Here is a 23,693-nt window from a genome sequence, read left to right as displayed (position 1 = left end):
CAGTAGAAAATACAAAAGATTAGTATTCAAAAGCTGAATCGTAGAACAGTTATACAAGAACATTGCTTCTTTGGCTGTGCCAGCATTTCATGACCAATGTATAACTAAATATGAACACAGAATGTGCCTTGGATAGAGTGTGTGGGGAACAGTCCGGACACAGACAGGTAGACATTGTTTAAATGCACCACACACGTTTATTGACACAATTATTTACAAGGAAATGCAGCACACAACCCACTTTCACCCCCAAAGTCCAGGCCTGTCACTATGCCTACCTCTCTTCAGGTCCACCTCCACTCCTCTTCTCTCCTCCGAGCCCCTTTTAAACCCACCCGGGCGTGCTCCAGGTGCCTCCCAATGAGCGACTGCCGGCACTCCCTAGTGTGGCGAAAGTGCCGGCTGTGCACCCGGAAGCACTCTGGGTGTCCCTGGTCTTCTTCCTGGCAACACTTCCGGGTGTGGCGTAAGTGCCGAGGGCCAGTGTTCCTCAGACATCTGGACGACCACGGGCCCCTACAAGGTTGAGCTTCTAATCTCTGTTCCCGTGGTCCCAAAAGCCACCAGGGCAGTCGCCCCCTCTGGGTCTGGAGGAGGCGTAATCCCTCCTCCGGTCCTTCTGGGCGTCCCGGGTGGGTAGCACCCCCAGCCGCTTGCCACAAGTGTTATATTATAAAATACATTTACTGTATTTATATTTTTTTAACTGTATATATTATAGCAGTGGTTCCCAAACTGTGGCTGCAGGTTTTTGTTCCAATGAGATTCACAATCGGTGATAATAATTGATAACAACTGATCTCATTTAATTAGCTGGTCTTTTTGTATCTCTTCTCTTATTCTGCATTCAGAAAAAAACACAACAGTATGGTTTTTACATTTATATGACATTTAGAAATATTTCAATTTTTTTTTCTAAAGCTATAAATTCTTAACTCTCTTTTGTTTGTTTTCCTATTATTTTCCACTTTTCCTGTGTAGTTTGCTCCCTTCATTTAACCCTAATAGTCACCATTAACAACCAGCAGAGCTGACACCCAGGATGATGAAAGCTGCAACAACTTCTGAGTGAGTCCCACTGATTAGTAAATACAGTAATCCCTCCTCGATTGCGGGGGTTGCGTTCCAGAACCCCCCGCGATAGGTGAAAATCCGCGAAGTAGAAATCATATGTCTGTATGGTTATTTTTATATACTTTAAGCCCTTATAAACTCTCCCACACTGTTAACATTATTAGAGCCCTCTAGACATGAAATACCACCCTTTAGTCAAAAGTTTAAACTGTGCTCCATGACAAGGCAGAGATGACAGTTCTTTCTCACAATTAAAAGAATGCAAACATATCTTCTCTTCAAAGGAGCGCCGTCAGGAGCAGAGAATGTCAGAGAGAGAGAACAGCAAACAATCAAAAATCAATACGTGCTGTTGGGCTTTTAAGTATGCGAAGCACCGCGATAAAGCGGCCACAAAGAAGGGAGCAATGTGAAGGTAGTCTTTCAGCATTTTTTTAGAGTAGCGTCCGTATCTTCTAAGCAAACAGCCCCTCTGCTCACACCCTCTTCAGGCACAGAGAATGTCAGAGAGAGTGAGAAAAGCAAACAATGAAAAATCAATACGGGCTGTTGGAGCTTTAAAGTGTGCGAAGCACCACGTGGGAAGCATATCGTATATCATTGAGGAGTCTTACTTAATACGTAATACGTGCTCTGATTGGGTAGCTTCTGAGCATTCTGCCAATAGCGTCCCTTGTATGAAATCAACTGGGCAAACAAACTGAGGAAGCATGTACCATAAATTAAAAGACCCATTGTCCGCAGAAATCCGCGAACCAGCGAAAAATCCGTGATATATATTTAGATATGCTTACATTTAAAATCCGCGATGTAGTGAAGCCGCGAAAGTCGAAGCGCGATATAGAGAAGGATCACTGTACTCAATTATGTAACCAGTACACCTGGAAAATCAGAATGAAAATTAGGATGAAAAATACAGTTAACGACTTAAAAAAAAAACCTACATATTCCCCATATAACTGCTTATTACATTTTAAGAAAAATCTACCAAACTTAGTTTGTAATTTTTACATCGACTCCAAAACACAGAAACTGGGAAATAATGATTCCCTTAATTAGACAAAGAGTCCAATGAAAAATGGAAGTTGGTAGGAACAAAAACCTGCAGCCACAGGGGGTCCCCAGGACTGAGTATGGGAAGCACTGTATTATAAAATAAATGTTAAATGTTGGTAAAATATAAAGTGCAAACATTGCTTGGCACCTTCTTTCACAAAATTTTTATTTTCAAACAAGCAAATCTGGCAACTGCATTGTATTGTATTTAATTGTCTGTATTAATAGTATTTATCTGCTTTTGCAATGTTATCATAATACTAATGAACAGAAAAACTCAAAGTAGCTGATCGTAATGAAAACCAGAACTTTTTTTTTTTTTTTTAAGTACATAAACGTACCTGCACTAAGCGAGTAAATCTAGACACCTTAATAGGACATTTACTGACTTGTGACGGGAGTTAGCGAGCACAGTTTAATACCGTAAAACATTAAAAGAGAATAGAAGGAAAAATGCAAAACTGAGTCACGTTAGTCTGTGTTTTAAATGAACATCTGAATATTTCTCTCGTGTGCGTGTGTGTCTTTTTCCGTCTTTTTTCTAACTGTTATTTCACTAACCTTTTTGCTCTTAACTGGCGACAATAACTCAGACCCACAACCTGTTGCTTCTTTGGCGGTAAAGTCACGTGACTTTCAAATTATCCAACCTCCGTGGACAATGAATCCGCTCGGTGCTTCTTAATTTCCAGCAAGGACTAAATAGAACTATTTTGACTTCTGCCTAAATTACTGAAATGAGTATATTGTACATCCCACAAGATTCAATGAATTAAACCTGATCGAATTATGTTCAAAAGTGGAACATAAGCAATAATCTGTCTATTATAAATGAAAATCTTAGGACGAGGGCGGCACAGTGGTGCAGTGGTAGCGCTGCTGCCTCACAGTAAGGAGACTCGGGTTCGCTTCCCGGGTCCTCCCTGCGTGGAGTCTGCATGGGTTTCCTCCCACAGTCCAAAGACATGCAGGTTAGATGAATTGGCGATCCTAAATTGTCCCGTGTGTGTGTGTGTGTTTGGTGTGTGTGTGTGTGCCCTGCGGTGGGCTGGCGCCCTGCCCAGGGTTTGTTTCCTGCCTTGCACCCTGTGTTGGCTGAGATTGGCTCCAGCAGACCCCCGTGATCCTGTAGTTAGGATACAGCAAGTTGGATAATGGATTGATGTAATCTTAGGACGAGACAAGACTTTTTTTTTCATGCAACGAGACGGGATCTTTTGAAGAGAGACACTTTCACATCCCGCAAGACCTGTCAAGTCACATGAGACGGTGACTTTTGCAAGTCGCGCCCTACTTACAACCATTTTCAAACAAGACCACGGGCATCTAACCTCTCAGTTGTTGGAATGCTTTTGGCAGACACACTTCCTGTGCTCTCAGCTCTTAAAAAATTTTATAAGCTCTAGATGACACGTCAGTAACTAAGCGAAGAAGAAAGAGCAGCACGTCAAAAAGAGACCCAAATGCGTTGCAGAGAAAAGAAAGCAAAAAAGAACAAAAATAGTCTATGTGCAAATTCTGAAAATAAGGAAAGTAATAATCAACCCATCCCGCAACACTAGAAGAAGAAGATGATGATGAATCTTTATTGTCATTGTCACTTTTACAAATGAACACTGTAATTGAAGGTGCTGTCGACTCAATGTGAGGCATAAGAATTAAAAAACAAGAAAATGAATAGTAATAAAAGTACATTACAAATATATATATATATATATATATACAAATTACACTTGTGATAATTTATATTCAAATTGCTCTGGTTGACTTAAGGGTCTATATTGCACATTTAGAGAATGATATGAAGCCGTTTTATTCTGAGTTCAGGGCCATGATTGCTTTTGGATAAAAACTATCTTTAAGGCAGTTTCTCCTGGTTTTCATTTTTCTGTATTTCTTGCCCGATGTCAAAAGCTGGAAGAGGCAACGACTGGGATGTTTAGCATCCTGTGAAACGTCTATTGCTTTAATGTGTCATCGGCATGTGTAGATTTGTTCCAAAGTGGGGAGGCTACAGCCAGGTGTTCTCTCTGCTGTCCTGACGACTCTGTGGTGCGTTTTCCTATCTGCTGTCCCACACACACAGTCCGCACGTGAGCCCACTCTCGATGGAACAGTGAGAAAAGGCAAGGAGCAGATTTTTGACTTGGTGCCAAGAGATTTCACCACACCCGGGGATGGAAAAAGACAAAGTAGAACATCGCAAAGAATTCAAAAACGTTGGCGCGATACACGCGCAGAGCAGGTTAGAGATAACGGAAGTAGGAAAATTCAAAAGTCTCACAAAAATGAGAGTAAAGATCACATTAGCGCAAACAAATGGAAAATATTACTCGGTGACATAACGGAACAGCGAAAAGAGATTGAATAGTGTTTGAGGATGTCCGGGGGAGAAGAGAGACAAAAGGACAGGTGCTGTACAGGCTTTTAAACGTTTGAAGCAGCGCACAAAATGCAGATCACCCGGCACGGGAGCAGCAAACCAGCAGCTGATTGAACAAAGAGGAGGTAAAACAAACAACTGTTATTTGTTTCCCATTGTGTCACCATTTAAGGGGGGTTTCAGAAGAGCCTCTCCTTGGGGTGCATTCAGCCCCCCGCTTCACAGCGGCACGTAGCGCTGGCTGGCTGGTGGGGGGAAGTGGTTGACGAACGAAGCCCCCTAGTGTAATATAAAGTAAATACATTTTTGTAAATGTAACAACCTGCCATTTCCCTTTTTTTCCCGTGTAAATATGAAAATATATGTAGCAAAAAGGATGCTAAGGATGGAGCTGTCAGGAAGGAAGAAAAGAGGGAGGGTTATGGATGTAGTGAGAGGGGACATGAAGGTGGGGGGTGTGACAGAGCAAAATGATGAGGACAGGAAGATATGGAAAAAGATGATCCACTATGAAGTCCCCCAACGGGAGCAGCTGGAAGAAGAACAAGAACAAGAAGAAGAGTGAATTGCCTTTTAAAAAAAGAAAGGGACTGCAATGCCAAGAATAGAGCTGAAAATGTGTCGCTATCTTTAACACTTTAACTAAATGTCATAATCGCAGAATGTGTATTATAATGCAGGAGTTGAAATGAATTGCTTCATATTTATTTTCGTGGCTGTGCTGTCCATCCTTATTTAACGTTGCTCTCGTCACGGTGTCCAAATGTGCGTTTCATTTCTGGTTTCCCCCAATGATGTCAAATTCATCCTGCAGGGCAGCAATGGCAGCAGGTTTGTGTTCTGTTTATTTTAAATACATAGTAACGAGTTCCTGCTAATAGAACACACTTCTTCTATATAACTTTTAATTGACTTACTTTTAAAAAATCAGAACCATTAATTCTGTCGTATTTTGTTTTTTTTTTCCTTAATCGGCAGCTTGGTAATTACGAGACACAATGCTGAGTCGATTGCTTTCTTAGGAAGGAAAATCTATGGGAACACTGGGAGCACATGCGGACTCCACACAGAGCGCGCCACTGCATTGTCAGCCTTCTATAATACCATCCTCAGAATCGTGTACTGCTTTTGTAGAACATTTTATACATTACTGATTAGCATCAGATACTGTGTCTGTGTGCATGCATACACTGCTCAAAAAATATGAAGGGAACAATTAAAGCACACATTGGATCTCAATGAATGAAATGTTCAACTCATGTCCATAGTGGAAAGCAAGAACTCCAGGAATTCAAATCCTGAAGAAAAAATTTGGATGTGAGCGTCAGTAGGCTTTGCACCTTAGGAACCAAGTTATCTGAACTCATTTCAGTTATTTACCACTCTGATGCTGATCTTTCTGATCTTAAAATAGGTCATTATGATGAGCAATTGGCGAAAAGAATTCAGAATTAATTGCAGAATTACGGCATTTGAGGGTTCCTTTCAAGGGCCTCGTTCTCTTTAAAAACTAATCAGCACATCGTCATCTCATAACAGGCTTAGGTTTTGAGTTTGGTATTTTTCTGTCCAGCCGTTTTAGCTCTTAACTGTCATCAAGAAAACAGACACATCATCGAGATATCAGTGTTTTTGGTATCAGGGGACCCTAAAACGTTGAGATCCGTCGAAAACTGGAGATCGAAATTTTAGACGAATCCAAAGCTCTCGCTCCTCCCCCATAGACGATAGGTTATAAGATAAGCAAAAAAAAAAAATATATATATATTAATTAATATAAATAAATATTATTTTGAGACATTTTCTGTTAGAGCTGTACTTCTGTTCATACCCTTACCTGTTTTTTTTTTCTTATTTTTTTCAAATTCTTGATATAACTATACAGTAGTTTTCACAATTAAAATACTTTAAACTCCTGCTATTCCAAGGACCTGATATAAGGCTGCTATTTTGGAATGAGTAGTGCCCTGAACTTTTCCCAGTAGGCACAGCCTTTCTATTTTACTCTTGTAGAACAGGCACTGTACTCATGTTTTAATATCTATCTATCTATCTATCTATCTATCTATCTATCTATCTATCTATCTATTATACAATGCCTTTCATATCTATCTAATAGTTATATAGTGCCTTTTAGTATCTATCTATCTATCTATCTATCTATCTATCTATCTATCTATCTCTCTCTCTCTCTGAATCTCTCTCTCTCATATAGTGCCTTTCCAATGTAAAAGATGTTTCAAAGTTCCATATACACCGGAAATGTGCAAAAAATTATGGTTTAAATAAATACAGGATAAATTAAAGTCCTAGAGCTAATAAATGAGTAAAATGAATGCAAATTAAGCCCACAGTGGAACAACTATTTTAGATTATCAATACCCATGGTATTCTGACAATGTAAGGGAAAAATAAAGCCCAGTAAAATGTCTAAGCCTGAGAAAAGACATGTTGCAGGTCTTTATTTTAGAGTGATAAAAATGCAGATATAACAGACAATAACTTTGTATAATGTTAAGATATCCATCCATCCATCCATCCATTTTCCAACCCGCTGAATCCGAATACAGGGTCACGGGGGTCTGCATGAGCCAATCCCAGCCAACACAGGGCACAAGGCAGGAACCAATCCTGGGCAGGGTGCCAACCCACCGCAGGACACACACAAACACACCCACACACGGGACAATTTAGAATCGCCAATCCACCTAACCTGCATGTCTTTGGATTGTGGGAGGAAACCGGAGTGCCCGGAGGAAACCCACACAGACACGGGAGAACATGCAAACTCCACGCAGGGAGGACCCGGGAAGCAAACCCGGGTCTCCTAACTGCGAGGCAGCAGCACTACCACTGCGCCACCGTGCCGCCCTCATGTTAAGATATAATGTTAAATAAATTTTTTCAAAAACATAGTATAATTTACCTTACAGTACACTACAATTTATTTTTGTGTAGCCCAAAATCACACAAGGTGTGCCGCAATGGGTTCTATCTTTTGACAGCCCCCCAGCCTTGCCTCTCTAAGAAGACAAGAAAAAACTCCAAAAAAAAGGCCTTTTAGGGAAAAAAATGGAAGAAATTTCTGGAAAAGCAATTCAAAGAGAGACCCCTTTCCAGGTAGGTTGCGCGTGCAGTGGGTGTCAAAAAAAAGGGTCAATGCAATACAATACACAGAACAGAACACATTTCCTGATTCCATTCCTTACAGTTGAAGCTGACAGTTGAAACCTCTCAGGTAGCTTTTTGTAGCCTTCCCCTAAACCAGGAGACTCAACAATCTTTGTTTTCAGATCTTTGGAGAGTTGCTTTGAGGATCCCATGCTGTCTGTCACTCTTCAGAGGAGAGTCAAAGGGAAGGAAGCCCAACTTGCAGTTGACCACCTTAAATACCTTTGACCACTCATGACTGGACACTCCTGTCTGTGAAGTTCAAGGCTTAACGAGCTCATCCAACCAGTAATCAGCATTGAGCAGTGACAGGCATTCAAATCAGCACAATGACAAGGGGACCCACATTTGTGCACAGCCAGTTTTTCACATTTGATTTAATTTCATACAACTAAATACTGCGTCACTGAAAATCTTTGTTCAGAAAACACCCGAGTACTCCTAGGAAATGACAGACATACCACTGTTATCTTTACTGTTGAAAGGAGAGTCGATTATTATGCAGGCTGAGAGGGGTGCACAAACTTTTTCATATGACTGTGTGTGTGTGTATACTGTGGAGGACTGCCGGCTTCCCATGCCGGTCCTCACCCCCAGGTCGCCAGGAGGAGCTCTCCCGACAGCAGGATCGTGCCCCGAGGTCCAGCAGGGCCTTATGGACTTTGTAGTGTTTATACACAGCCCTGCTGGATACCTTGGGGACCACTAGGAGTCACTGTGGGGGGGCTTATGGGCTCTGTGATGCCGTATGACCCGGGAGTACGTCACGGTCACGTGACGGGAAGAAATGTCGTGCTCCTGGGTTGAAGTGGTGGATTGATTGCCTTGACCCGGAAGGAATAAGGAACTGTGGACTGCTGGGACAGGAACACCTCCGGGTCAGGGGCTATAAAAGGACGAAGGCTCAGTCCAGACACTGAGCTGTGCTGGGTGGGAGAGGAGCAAAGTGTCTGGGCGAGGAGGAGTGGTTAGTGTTTTTGTGAGTAAAGTAGTTTATTGGTTTATGAGTAGTGTGGAAGGTGCTTGGTGCACTCTGAAGAATAATAATAAAAAGTCTTGGACTTTTACCTGGTGTTTGGAGTCATCCCTGAGCGTTCAAGGGAGCACTCGCGCCCCCTACTGCCACACTACATATATTTATTTATATATAAATAAATGTTATTTTAACCTACTATATTTATATTTGGTCCTTCCTGTGTGGAGTTTGCATGGTCTCCCTGTGGCCATGTGGGTCTCCTCCAAAGACATGTTGGTTAGGTGAAGCGGTGATGCCCTATTGGCTGCTGATGTTGGTATGTGTTCACCCTGTGATGAACTGGCGTTCTTGTCTTGGGGATTTTTCTGTCCCTGCCTGTTGCTTGCTGGGTTAGACTGTAGCTTTCCTGTTACTCTGCTCATGCACCTTGTACCTTAAATTCTCGATTCAACTGCACCAAGCACCAGTTCAGGTCTCGGCAAAGACACTTTTATTTAGCACAAATATCTTCTACAGCAACAGGCTTATGCAGATCCAGATCCAGTGCCTTATTTTGTCCATCATATCCTGCCAGAATGCAGTTAGCGGTTACAGGCCTAAAATGAACGTCCATTTGGGAGCCCTTTTTTCTGAAGGATCCTCTGCACAGCTTTGCTCTCAGATAAAGAACAGTGCTGACCAAAGTTTTGGTTCAAGCTGCAGTTTATCCATTCTCTCAGAAATACAGACCGGGAGTGTTGCTGAGTTCCTGCACCCTTTTAAATTTGCTGTCTTAACAGTCCTTGTGTGCCACTAATGACCTAGTGGAATGGGCTATGGCCATTGTGTACTACATGGGATTGAGAATAGGTTTGACACTATAATTACTAATTCGAAACATTTCTCTTTGCAGGAAATAACTGAATTGGACTGTGAGAGCATCATGGGAAATCAGCTGGCTGGCATTGCCCCTTCTCAGATTCTTTCTGTCGACAGTTACTTCTCCGACATTCACGATTATGAGTACGACAAGAGCCTCGGTAGCACAAGGTTCTTTAAAGTGGCTAGAGCCAAGCACAGAGAAGGTTTAGTGGTAGTCAAAGTGTTTGCCATCCAGGACCCGACGTTACCTTTGACCAGTTACAAGCAAGAGCTTGAAGAACTGAAGATAAGACTGCACTCATCCCAAAATTGCCTCCCTTTCCAAAAGGCCACCTTAAATGAAAAGGCCGCCATATTATTCCGGCAGTATGTGAGGGATAACCTGTATGACAGGATCAGCACCCGACCCTTCCTTAACAACATTGAAAAGAAGTGGATTGCCTTCCAGATCTTGAATGCAGTGGACCAGTCTCATAAATCAGGAGTCCGACATGGAGACATAAAAACGGAAAATATTATGGTGACAAGTTGGAACTGGGTTCTCTTGGCCGACTTTGCCAGCTTTAAACCAACCTACATCCCCGAAGATAATCCGGCAGATTTTAATTATTTTTTTGACACCTCCCGGAGGAGAACTTGCTATATTGCCCCTGAGCGATTTGTGGATGGCAATATGTTTGCGACAGACAGCGACCAGACAACTCCGCTTGTGGACCTCGCGAGCACCAGTCAGCGCACACGAGGGGAGCTCAAGCAAGCCATGGATATTTTCTCAGCAGGTTGTATTAATAGTCTTTGGAACCCTAATTCTTAAATGATTTTGTCTGTTACATCATTGTTTGCTATTATCATTGTACAAAATGCTTCAGTTTGTTTAGGTATAGCTTTAGCATGCAGTGGACAACAACAACAACGTTTACTTCTATAGCACATTTTCATACAGATAATATACAAACCGGATTCCAAAAAAGTTGGGACACTAAACAAATTGTGAATAAAAACTGAATGCAATGATGTGGAGATGGCAAATGTCAATATTTTATTTGTAATAGAACGTAGATGACAGATCAAACGTTTAATCCGAGTAAATGTATCATTTTAAAGGAAAAATATGTTGATTCAAAATTTCACAGTGTCAACAAATCCCAAAAAAGTTGGGACAAGTAGCAATAAGAGGCTGGAAAAAGTAAATTTGAGCATAACGAAGAGCTGGAAGACCAATAAACACTAATTAGGTCAATTGGCAACATGATTGGGTATAAAAAGCTTCTCAGAGTGGCAGTGTCTCTCAGAAGCCAAGATGGGTAGAGGATCACCAATTCCCACAATGTTACGCAGAAAGATAGTGGAGCAATATCAGAAAGGTGTTACCCAGCGAAAAATTGCAAAGACTTTGCATCTATCATCATCAACTGTGCATAACATCATCCGAAGATTCAGAGAATCTGGAACAATCTCTGTGCGTAAGGGTCAAGGCCGTAAAACCATACTGGATGCCCGTGATCTCCGGGCCCTTAAACGACACTGCACCACAAACAGGAATGCTACTGTAAAGGAAATCACAGAATGGGCTCAGGAATACTTCCAGAAACCATTGTCAGTGAACACAATCCACTGTGCCATCCGCCGTTGCCAGCTGAAACTCTACAGTGCAAAGAAGAAGCCATTTCTAAGCAAGATCCACAAGCTCAGGCGTTGTCACTGGGCCAGGGATCATTTAAAATGGAGTGTGGCAAAATGGAAGACTGTTCTGTGGTCAGACGAGTCACGATTCAAGTTCTTTTGGAAATCTGGGACGCCATGTCATCCGGACCAAAGAGGACAAGGACAACCCAAGTTGTTATCAACGCTCAGTTCAGAAGCCTGCATCTCTGATGGTATGGGGTTGCATGAGTGCGTGTGGCATGGGCAGCTTGCATGTCTGGAAAGGCACCATCAATGCAGAAAAATATATTCAGGTTCTAGAACAACATATGCTCCCATCCAGACGTCATCTCTTTCAGGGAAGACCCTGCATTTTTCAACAAGATAATGCCAGACCACATTCTGCATCAATCACAACATCATGGCTGCGTAGGAGAAGGATCCGGGTACTGAAATGGCCAGTCTGCAGTCCAGATCTTTCACCTATAGAGAACATTTGGCGCATCATAAATAGGTGCAACAAAGAAGGCCCAAGACGATTGAACAGTTAGAGGCCTGTATTAGACAAGAATGGGAGAGCATTCCTATTTCTAAACTTGAGAAACTGGTCTCCTCGGTCCCCAGACGTCTGTTGAGTGTTGTAAGAAGAAGGGGAGATGCCACACAGTGGTGAAAATGGCCTTGTCCCAACTTTTTGGGATTTGTTGACACCATGAAATTCTGAATCAACATATTTTTCCCTTAAAATGATACATTTTCTCAGTTTAAACTTTTGTTCCGTGATTTATGTTCTATTCTGAATAAAATATTAGAAGTTGGCACCTCCACATCATTGCATTCAGTTTTTATTCACGATTTGTATAGTGTCCCAACTTTTTTGGAATCCGGTTTGTAGCTCAAAGTGCTCCACATGATGAAGAAAAGAGAAATAAAAGACAAAGTAAGAATTAGAATAAGACTACACTAATTAACATAGAATAAGAGTAAGGTCCGATGGCCAGGAAGGACAGAAAAAAAACCAAAAATCTCCAGATGACTGGAGAGAAAAAAAATTAAATCTGCAGGGGTTCTAGGCCACAAGACCTCTGTTTTATCTTGGTAGATTAATATATATATATGTATATATATATATATATATTTTGCTCTACTTTTCCCTATTGTATTATTAATATGTAGCCTTAGAATGCCTAATCTCACAGACTTACCACTGTTTATAAGGTATTATTCTATATAACTTATCCCCACCTTCCCTTCTATATCTATAACCTCAGGCAATTAGATGTAGTAAAAAGACAAACAGGAGTTAAGTTACACATAAAATAATGTATTACTGATAATATTCATAAATAATAACAAAATGCAAAGTACATTTGAATATTGGCAACCATACAACCTGATAAAATGATGTGTAATTCAGATAGCACACAGAGTTATAGTTACTTAAAATGTCTCTAGTTAAGGTATCATTGGTGCTCAGCTTTCTTCAGAACAGGCCACAAGCCTGTTCAATATGTCTGCTGAGCCTTGCTCTTCATTGTGCTGCTCTTGTCAGTTCATGGTGTGATAGTCTTCATCAGTTGTTAGCAAGAGAGAGATTGTGACGTTAAGCATGTACATTTATAGATGTTCTGTCCAACCCCTAGAGCCAATAGGACATCATGGTACTTGGAGGCCTCTGAGACAAGCCAAATTTTAACAGTCATACCTCAGACCAATGGGTGAAATAGAACATCTTAACATCTGCCATCCCCCAAACCATATGTTAACGTAACCTGGCTTCCTTGCGGGTGTTGAAAGACTTTAGCAGAGAAATACTCATCAAACTGGTTTAAGACACATCCCCCAAATCCTGTCGTAAAATGCAAAGAGACGCAGTCGCAAAGGTGGGGTAAACGCTAAATTACATTGCTTTGCCTAAATTACAAATAAAGGCATACAAAATATTTATCAAGTTAAATGCAAAATCTCACATCACAACACTGCCAGCCCCCTCTGGGCATTCTACCTAACATAAATGAAACAGTCCCCTTTGTATTTAGGGTTCTCATAGAAGGACTTGATGATGATCATGCAGACTTCTGGCTTTTAATCCATCAATGTAGGATATCACGGTGCTTTGATCAGGTGGTGATGGTGCAGATCTCCACCACAGAAAACCGGGAAAAGAAACAGAAGGGAGAATAGGGGTCAGTACGGATTTTAGAGCCACCATGAATAGTTATTATAATGAATTGAAAATACAGAGTATCAGGATTAAATGAAGGTGAAGTTATCAGAAAGCCATGTTACAGTAATGTGTTTTCAGCAGTTTTTTTAAAGTGCTCCACCGTATCAGCCTGGCGAATTCCTATTGACAGGTGTAGAAAGAAGAGACTTGAGGCGTGGCAAGGTTTGGGGCAGCCACCCGTTTAATCCGGTTTCCTGGCTGCAAACGTAATTGATTCATTCAGAGTCAAGTTTACTCAACAGAGTCCAAAACAGAACTGCCTGCCAGAGCAAAAGCAGGAGTCTTTATAGGACGGAGGGCGGAAGTGATGTCGTCCTCTGTGCCGGACCTGGAAGTGAGGTCGTCCCCGGGGCCGGGACCGGAAGTGATGTGTCTCGCTTCGAGGTGTCGGCTCCTGGTGGAATTTCCCGGGAAAGACCGGTAGAGAACTCAGAAAGAGCGTTAGCGTACCCCGCCCGAGGGGCAGCTGTATCATCAGTCCTCTCTAAGCCCTTCAGCTGCCTCCCATGCACACGTGTGTGACACAGGCTATTTCAGATTTTAGGTGCATAACAGCAGAAGGCCAACCGCCTCACCACATGAAAAGTCTACACGCCAATATTGGCAGGTCTGATTTAAAAAAATAAATAAATAAAAAAATAATGAAAACAAGAGTAATCCTGTCAGAAATGACCTGACCTTTACTGCAAAACTGCAATCTAAATCTGATTTTATTAAAGCACTCAGTCTTTTTCGGTAAGAGTCTGTCAGTTTGGCACATCTGAACGTGGCGATGTTGTGCCCACTCCTCCTTAAAACAATTTTCAGATCTGTTATAAACTGCTCAAAAAAATGAAAGGAACACTTTGAAAACACATCAGATCTCAATAGGGAAAAAAACTCCTGCTGACTCTTTCTACTGCTATGGACTGATATGGTGATGTGTGAGGAATGAAAGGATGGAAATGAAAAGGATCAACTGACAGAGAGGGCTCAATTCAAAGACACCCCGAAAATCAAAGTGAAAAAATGAGGCGGCAGGCAGGCAGGTGAGTCTATTTGGCCGAAATTTCATTGCAGCAACTCCAAATCATACTCGGTAGTTTGTATGCCCACCTCCAACGTGCCTGACAACGTCCTAATGAGACGACGGATGGTGTCCTGGGGGATCTCCTTCCAGATCTGGACCAGGGCATCACTGAGCTCCTAGACAGGCTGAGGTGGTGGATGGACCGAAACATAATGTCCCACCCAGAGGTGTTCTATTGGATTGAGGTCAGGCGAGTGAGTGGGGGTTGTTGGGGATGTCAATAGTATCGATTCTTTCATCCTCTCTCCACATGAGGCTGGGCATTGTCATGCACCAGGAGGAACCAGCATAAGGTCTGAGAATGGGTCCAAGGATTTCATCCCGATATCTAATGGCAGTCCTGTGGTGCCATTGTCTAGCCTGTAGAGGTCTGTGTGTCCTTCCATGGATGCCTCCCTAGACCATCACTGAACCACCACCAAACTGGTCATGCTGAACGATGTTACAGGCAGCAGAACGTTCTCCACGGCTTCTCCAGACGCTTTCACGTCTTGTCACATGTGCTCAGGGTCGTCTCATTGTTGCTCTCCTCTGAGAAAAGCACAGGGCTCCCGTGGCGGAGCTGCCAATTCTGGTATTCTATGGCAAATGCCAATCGAGCTCCACGGTGCCCATTAGAGGACATTATCGGGCCTTCAGGCCCCCCTCATGAAGTCTGTTTCTGATTGTTTGCTCAGAGACATTCACACCAGTGGCCTGCCTGCCTGCCTGCTGGAGGTTATTTTGTAGGCTCTGCCAATGCTCATCCTGTTCCTCCTTGCACAAAGGAGCAGATACCGGTGGGTCCTGCTGATGGGTTAAGGACCTTCTACGAGGGACCCTGTCCAGCTGCCCTAGAGGAACTGCCCGTCTGTCTCCTGAAATCTCCTCCATGCCATTGAGACACTTGCTGGGAGACACAGTAAACCTTCTGGCAATGGCAGGCACATATTAATGTGCCATCCTGGAGACGTTGGACAACCTGTGCCAGCTCTGTAGGGTCCAGGTATGGCCTCATGCTACCTACCAGCAGTGACACTGACCGTAGACAAATGCAAAACGAGTGACAAAACAGATGAGGAGGGGAAAAATGTCAGTGGCCTCCCTCCACCTGTTAAACCATTCATTCCTGTTTTGGAGGTCATCTCATTGTTGCCCCCCTCCAGTGCACTAAAGCAGCTGAAACTGATTGACAAGCCCTTCTGCAACTTAACTGACCAGATCAACAGCCCACAAGTGTTATGGACTTGATGCTATACTCTCATTAAAAAAGGTTCCTTTCATTTTGTTGAGCAGTATATTTCGGTCACAACATGCAGAAATGATCAACACTTTCTACAGGTTTCCCCAAGTTTCATGGGGGACATCATAATATTTGGGACATAGCAATGGTTGGTATATTAAAGCCATCAGAGGTGCGTATCCCTTGCATGCAATAGCTGCTTGAAGTCTGCCATTCATCAACATCGCCAGGGGCTGAGGATCTTCTCTGGTGATGCTCTGCCAAGCCTCTAATGCAGCCATCTTCAGCTCCTGCTTGTTTCAGGAGCTTGCCACCTTAGTGTTCTCTTCAACATATGGAATCAGGTGACTGGTTTGGTCATTCAAGAGTTTTCAATTACTTAGCTTTGAACAATTTAGCAGCATGATCTTGCTGTAGGATAAAGTGATGTCCAATGTTTGGAGGCATTGACAAGAATTTGAGCAGATCAGATGTTTCTACACACTTCAGAATTCATTGTGCAACTGCTGTCAGCAGTTCCATCATCAATTAAGTGAAGTGTACCAGGACCTGTGGCAGCCATACATGCCCAAGCAATAACACCCCCAGCACCGCCATGTTTAACAGATGAGGTGGTCTGCTTTGGATCAAGGGGGAGTTCCTTGTCATCTCCACACTTTGGCTGTTGCCGTCATTGTGATACAGCAGGTTCATCTTTGTCTCATCCGTCTACAAGACCATTTTCCAGAATTCTGCAGACTCGTTTTTTTTGGCAAATAAGTAATCTGGCCATCCTGTTTTTACGGCTAACTAGTGGTTGCATCTTGCAGTGTGTCGTGTATTTCTGATCATGAAGTCTTCAGCAGATAGTCTTCTCTGACATGTCTACATCTGCCTCTTAAAGACTGTTTCTGATCTATCAGAGAGGCATTTGGAGCTTTTTCCTTACCATAGTGAGGATTCTACTGTCGTCACCAGTGGAGGTCTTCTTTGGCCTAGCAGTCTCTTTCCAATTACTGAGCTCACCAGTGTTTCTTCTTCATGATATTACAGACAGTTGATTTAGGCCATCCTAAGGTTTTACAGAGCCCTCAATTGGTTTTATTGATAGGTTTCAGCCTCATAGACGGGTGTCGTCAAGAGAGAAAGGGAAGCTCTTCAAGATGGTAGTGAGAGCAGCTGTGTCATGGGCTAGAGACAGCGGCACAGGAGAAAGAGATGGAGGTGGCCGAGTTAAAGATGCTAAGACTTGCATTGGGTGTGACAAGGATAGACAGGATTAGAAATGAGGACATCGGAAGGTCAGCTCAAGTTGGACGGTTGAGAAACAAAGTCAGAGAGGCGAGATGGCGTTGGTTTGGACATGTGCAGAGGAGAGATGCTGGGTATATTGGGAGAAGGGTACTAAGGATAGAGCTGCCAGGCAAGAGGAGAAGAGAAAGGCCTAAGAGAAGGTTTATGGAGGTGGTGAGAGAGGACATGCAGGTGATGGGGGTGACTGAACAAGATGACGAGGACAGGAAGACATGGAAGAAGATGATCCGCTGTGGTGACCCCTATCAGCAGAAAGAAGAAGAAGTAGAATGGCTTCATTGACTTTCATGGGCACAGCTCTTGACCTCTTGTTAGACAATGGCAAATGCAGACTACAAAGTGTAGAAGCAAGCCGAGGTGTCTTATGAAGCCATGACACACATCTGTAAGTTTTTTTTTGCAGTGATGACTGAGAAAAATGTTTCATTTCAAAGTTTCATGTAGAACAAAGACAAAAATGTCTCATGATATAATACAAGCCAATGGAGATGGAGACCAAAGCTGTATAATGGCAAATGATATGAAAAACGCCCATAGAGGAAAAAAAAAAATCTGCCATTACTTGTGCCACATAATCCACATGTCGGCTATCCAGTTCTTGGCTTGCAACAGGCTTTTGCTTAAAGAAAAAGAAAAATTGATGCACAACATAACAGAGACTGCACATGTGACTAAGCGTTTGAATTAAAGATCCACCTCTACCCCTCGATCTTTGGTCAAGAGTCAAAGTTCAATTCAAACGCTCAGTCAAGAGCTGTAGAAATCATTGGAAAGTTTTCTCTACTGTCATTATTTCAAAATACCTCCCAAACATGGCCTATACTGGAGCCTGGCTTACAGTTAGCCGCCACTGAAGAAATGCTGCAAGATGTGCATCGTTGAAACAATTGGAGAGAACTGAACACTAGTCACAGTTTAGTTAGTCTATATGTATTGTAAACCAAGATGTAAAGGCGAGTCATAGCTAACTTGGCAGCGCTAGACGTAGTCGTTCAAGAAGAAGGGGCACAGGCGGCACTATTCCAGTCAGTAAAGCTGGGCATCATTGCTATTAGGGCTCATTTATACTTCATGCTTAGAACGCGTACACACTCATCACGGCTGCCACGCGTTCCCAGCATTCATTTGACGCGTCCTCTGAGCAGGCCCTCAGAAATTAACGCGACGCGTGTGCGGGTTGCAGTGCCAGCAAAAATTTGGGAGGTGCAGTGTTATTAAAGTTGGTGTGACGTCAGAGTCTCTCTTTACTATCTCCATGTGACAGAAATACTGCTTCGAGGATCCTACGGGATCGATGTGCGCGCTTCGATGTTTGATGAACGGTTCGATGAGGTGAAGCAAAATGCCGAGATACAAATGCATTCGTGGTGCTTTTATATTCAAGCGTCACATATTCCCCATCGTAATGACACGATACATTTTAAAAGTCTCATGTACCATCTTTTGTGCCGTCTTTTTTTTTTTTTTTTCTGGGGCTTCCTTCTGACCTGACAGCAGTAATCTCCACACAGAACACATTGCATTCATGATATGCCAACTCTCTGCACATTTAGAATCCTTAGATTTATACTTGATATCACTTGCATCATGAAATGCATTAAAGTATGTACCGGTATATTGCATTTTACAGATAAATCGTTAATTTCGTTTAAATAATGAATACTGTTAATCATTAAACACATGGGGGTGACACGGTGGTGGACCGGTAGCACTTCTGTCTCGCAGGGAGTCACGTCACTGGTATTCCCTGCCTGGACTTTGCATGTTTTCCTGCTGGGTTTCCACAGTGGGCTCCGATTTCCTTCCAAAGATGTGCAGAATTGGTGACATTAAAATGACTCCAGTGTATGTGAGTTCTTGTATTCACCTTGCGATGAGCTGATGCCTCGTTCAGGGATTGTTTCAGTTTCGTGCCCAGTGCGAACTGGAATGGACACATACCTAGATTGATGGGTTTAATCATTAAACATCCTTTTCGGAGATATTGCGGTAAGGTGTCATCGGAATTTAATGGCTGTTCCAGGCAATTCACAACACAGCAAAGCCAAACCTGTTGTCACCGTAACGATATCTCGCACTGCCACCTGGTGGATTCTTCCAGATTTACACGCGCAACTATAAACAGTACAACGCTTGCGTAGCAGGAGCGTCCGCTGGAGCAGGCGTTGAGTCGCGTGAAGTATAAACCTGGCCTTAGAAAGCAAATCCCTTCAAGGCTGTGTTATGTAGTTGTTGGTGTTTTCTGACAGCTGTTACACGGTAGCATTACATGGAGAGCTTCTCCAATCAGACAAAGCCATTTAAGAGTACAAAAGTGTGTCAGAGGTTGGACAGTGTGTGTTGTACGACAGGGGACTGAATAGCAAAGGGACAGTTTTGTACATTTTAATCAGTTATGTCACAGATGTTTCTAACTTGTTCAGTTTTCCTTTTCTGATTGTGTTTGTATATCTTTATTTATCTGTTGATGTGTTTTTTTTTTAGGTTGTGTCATAGCAGAACTCTTTACAGAAGGAGTACCGTTATTTGACCTTTCTCAGCTGCTGGCCTATCGAAAAGGACATTTTCAACCTGAACAGGTGCTCACCAAAATTGAGGACAGGAACATCCGTCACCTGGTTTGTACTTCCAGTTATTTTGATAGCAATGTCTGTTTACTTGTAAATTCCTCATCAATGTTTGAGTATTTGTTGTTCAGATCTAAAATGTAAATGGTGAGTTCATTTTATTTACCTCATTTTGTTTGTGGGTGAGGAAAAAAAAGAAAAGGCGTACTGTGTTCAGACATCTGCCTTTCCACACAGGATCTGTAGGCAGTACAACTTTGGATTATTCCTCTTGCGTTGGATACAAAAATGAGTCTATATTTTTAAATCTTTCTACAAAATTGAATTTAATAGGGGCATTTTGAATCCATCGTAAACTTGGCATGTGAACCTGTTATTAAACATTTAACTAGCTGTGTAAGCCTGGGGTCCTAGAAACTTTTGAAATCATCAGAAAAAAAATTGAAATGTAGCGATGTCAGGTAATTGAAAGGAACTACTCTGGACATCTCTCCTCAGAGGATTCGTTTTGCTGATGTGCCGGCTTCGCTTGTGTAGTAGCGGCTAAGCGACTGTCTTTCTTCAGAGGATTCGTTTTGCCAACGTACTCGCCTCGCTTGTGTAGTAGCGGCAAGAGGAAAATAAAAGGGATATCCGATGTTAGCGGATAAGCGACTTTGCCTTTCTTCTGAGGTTTCGTTTTGCTGACATGCTGGCCCTGTCTGTTTCCTCGGAGGTGGAGCCATTACCCTGACTCCACCTACCACTTCCGGGCCGGATAGACACACACACGTTGACGTTTATATAAAAGATTATTACCTATTTTTTTATGATTATCTATTATTGTTTCAAAATCCTATATTTTTTAATAAAATGGCAAAATCCTGCTGTGCTTTCAAGACAAAAAATATTTCATGGTTCCCACTTTTATCCCATTATGCACCTGGTTAAGAAATAAATATAAACAGTTTGTGAATGCTTCTAGAGTGAAATAATGTGACCAGTCAAATATCAGTTCCAGTCATTTCATCTTTGTGAAAGAAATGAAATTGTAAATATATTAAAGAAAGAAAATTGTTCCCCTAGAACCTCTTTGAGTCAGAAACCAGGCAGGAGGAAGCTTCTTCTTACGTCTTTAATTTCTCTTCATGAAGAGGAAAACACTCCGTTACAACAGTCTACTAAGGGATGGTTCCCCATGCAGAGGTGCCACAGAATGGACACGGAGCAAAGTTACAGTCCCATATTTATAAACAATTGAATTTACATAACAGTGCTGAATCAATGCTTACGTATCACCTGACATTTATTATGATTGGTTAAAAGACTTAAGATGTTTTTAGCAGAGAGCATAGCCATCTTACTCAAAATCTCTTTACACTACATTCTTTTCCTCCTTCTCAAACATTTCTGAACTTGAGCAGTTACCCTTCTTTTATTAAATTCTTGTGTACTTGACAACTGTCAAGTCTTACCACCTAGGGCAGTTTATCTGTTGTACCCAATTACCCTACCATTTCATAAGGCTCGTCATGCCATTTCTAAAAGAAATGCACACCATAACACTTCATGTACAAAAATTATGTTATCCTTTTCCTCCTGCTGCTAATATACAAGCGAGGCGAGCACATCAGCAAAACAAATCCTCCGAGGAGAGAGATGCCCAGAGTAGTTCCTTTCAATTACCTGGCATCTCTACATTTCAATTTCCATCCATTATCCAGCCCACTCTATCCTAACTACAGCGTCATGGGGGTCTGCTGGAGCCAATCCCAGCCAACACAGAGCGCAAGGCAGGAAACAAACCCCGAGCAGGACGCCAATCCACCACAGGGCAACATTTCAATTTTTTTCTGACAATTTCAATAGATTCTAGGACCCTGGGCTTTTTACAGCATGGGCTTACACAGCTAATCTATGTATAATTATCTTAAGTGTTTTAATCCTGGATGTTTTCCAAACCTTAAATAATGTGTAGTTTTGAGAGGTTAGAGAAAGGTGATTATGATGTAGAAATGCAACAGATAAAAGCTTCTCTGCCTTAAAGTGCTTCCTGTATTGGTTCCATATTCTGAGTGATTGATGGACAATTATTGGTATATTGATGATAATTTGTATTTTTGGGGACAGGGCATATAAAGAAGCATAGAAGGATTTTATTTCTATTGAACACCAGGCTTGTGTATAGTTGTCAATGCCCAGGTCTTTAGTCTTTATATTTTTCGCCAAGTAATCAAATTGAAAGTTAGGTAGTGCCATGACACCTTCTGCCTTAGGTCTTTGTAGAATCGCACTTTAGAATGCATAGACGCCCCCAATTCCAAATAAATGAGGTTAGAATTTCTTAAAAATGATTTGTTAATGTATATGGGGGTCCTGTGAAATTGAAAAAGAAGCTTGTGAAGGATGTTCTTGACAGTATTTACTCTCCCTGATAATGTGAGATGGATTTTTTCCATGCTGATAGCAAAATTTTGTTGAACAAAATCTTTATATTTACTTGAGATGTTTACCCCTAACTATTTAAACCAATCTGATAAATTAAATAGGTAGGTGTCCTGTTGTCTAGTACAGTAATCCCTCCTCGATCGCGGGGGTTGCGTTCCAGACCCCCCCGCGATAGGTGAAAATCCGCGAAGTAGAAACCATATGTTTGTGTAGTTATTTTTATATATTTTAAGCCCTTATAAATTCTCCCACACTGTTAACATTATTATAGCCCTCAAGACATGAAATAACACCCTTTAGTCAAATGTTTAAACTGTGCTCCATGACAAGACAGAGATGACAGTTCTTTCTCACAAGTAAAAGAATGCAAATAGATCTTCTCTTCAGGAGCAGAGTATTTCAGAGAGAGAGAGAGAGAGAGAGAGCGCTCACAAAGAAAAGCAAACAATCAAAAAATCAATACGTGTGCTTTTAAGTTTGCCGCGGCATTTTTTAGAGGAGCGTCAGTATCTTCTAAGCAAACAGCCCCTCTGCTCACATCTCCTCCGTCAGGCGCAGAGAACGTCAGAGAGAGAGAGAGATTAAAGCAAACAATCAAAAAATCAATACGTGTGCTTTTAAATATGCCGAAAGCAGCGGCATTTCTTAGAGGTGCGTCCGTATCCACTAGGCAAACAGCTTCTGTGCAAACAGCCCCTCTGCTCACAGCCCCTCCGTCAGGCGCAGAGAATGTCAGAGAGGGTGAGAGAGGCAGAGACGAGCAAACAATCAGGCTCTGCGCGGTATGCATATCTTATAGCATTGAGGAGTTTTAGTTAATATGTAATACGTGCTCTGATTGGGTAGCTTCTAAGCCATCCGCCAATAGCGTCCCTTGTATGAAATCAACAGGGCAAACAAACTGAGGAAGCGTGTACCATAAATTAAAAGACCCATTGTCTGCAGAAATCCGCGAACAAGCGGAAAATCCGTGATATATATTTAGATGTGCTTACATTTAAAATCTGCGATAGAGTGAATCCGCGAAAGTCGAAGCACGATATAGCGAGGGATTACTGTATTGTGTGCTAGAGAGTTCATTGGAAAATGTATCCAGGGAGACATTATACCTGTGAACGTTACAGTCAAGCTCCAGCTTCACTGGGCCACATCTTTTGGAAGTGGACCTGAGTAACATAATTTTGAACAAAAATCTTTGAATGCCTGTCAGATAGCCTTGGTATCAAATTCACTTCTAATCCATTAACATCGGTGTTTGGTGCACTGCCAGATGGGCTTAAAGTGTAGGAAGCCAAATTGATTGTAATTGTCTGTACCATACTATTAGCGCATAGACTTGCAGTGTCACAACCTACCTGTTATAAGTCTGTTTGAAATTAGAAGAAAATCAAACTCTCCCTTAGAGGATCTGTTTAAAACTTTTCTTAAAATATGTCAAGATGTAGTTAATCAAATCTTAGAATAAGCATTCATATCACAGAAAAGGACATTCTCCCTTCTTTGTTGTTTTTGAAGATTTGCTTTTGCTGTTGGCTCTGCTCTGTCTTGGTGGGGGTTTGAATTCCATTTTGTTTCAACTTGTTTACATGTAATGTTATCATCTTTGTTGTGTAAGTTAGACTTAAAATCAAATTAAATTAAATTTATCATACATTGAGCTTTTGAAGAAAAAGCAATGTTTTTTTTATCATAACTAAAATATGGCCAATGTACTTATGACATT

The 23,693-nt window shown here is 41.9% G+C and overlaps 1 protein-coding gene across 1 annotated transcript in view; it reads left to right on the top strand.

Moving 5' to 3' along the window:
* Positions 1–23,693, top strand: part of pik3r4 (phosphoinositide-3-kinase, regulatory subunit 4) — a 137,308-nt gene that overhangs the window by 3,460 nt on the left and 110,155 nt on the right. The window contains exons 2-3 of the mRNA XM_039737397.1: positions 9,553–10,300; positions 19,461–19,594. Of these exons, the coding sequence (XP_039593331.1) occupies positions 9,583–10,300; positions 19,461–19,594 (852 nt within the window). The 5' untranslated portion in view covers positions 9,553–9,582. The remainder of the gene's footprint in view (positions 1–9,552; positions 10,301–19,460; positions 19,595–23,693) is intronic.

This window comes from Polypterus senegalus, chromosome 15 (assembly GCF_016835505.1).
Source record: "Polypterus senegalus isolate Bchr_013 chromosome 15, ASM1683550v1, whole genome shotgun sequence".
Taxonomy (NCBI): Eukaryota; Metazoa; Chordata; class Cladistia; order Polypteriformes; family Polypteridae; genus Polypterus; species Polypterus senegalus.
Note: the sequence above shows the minus strand (reverse complement) of the source record. Positions and strands in the feature narration are given on the sequence as shown.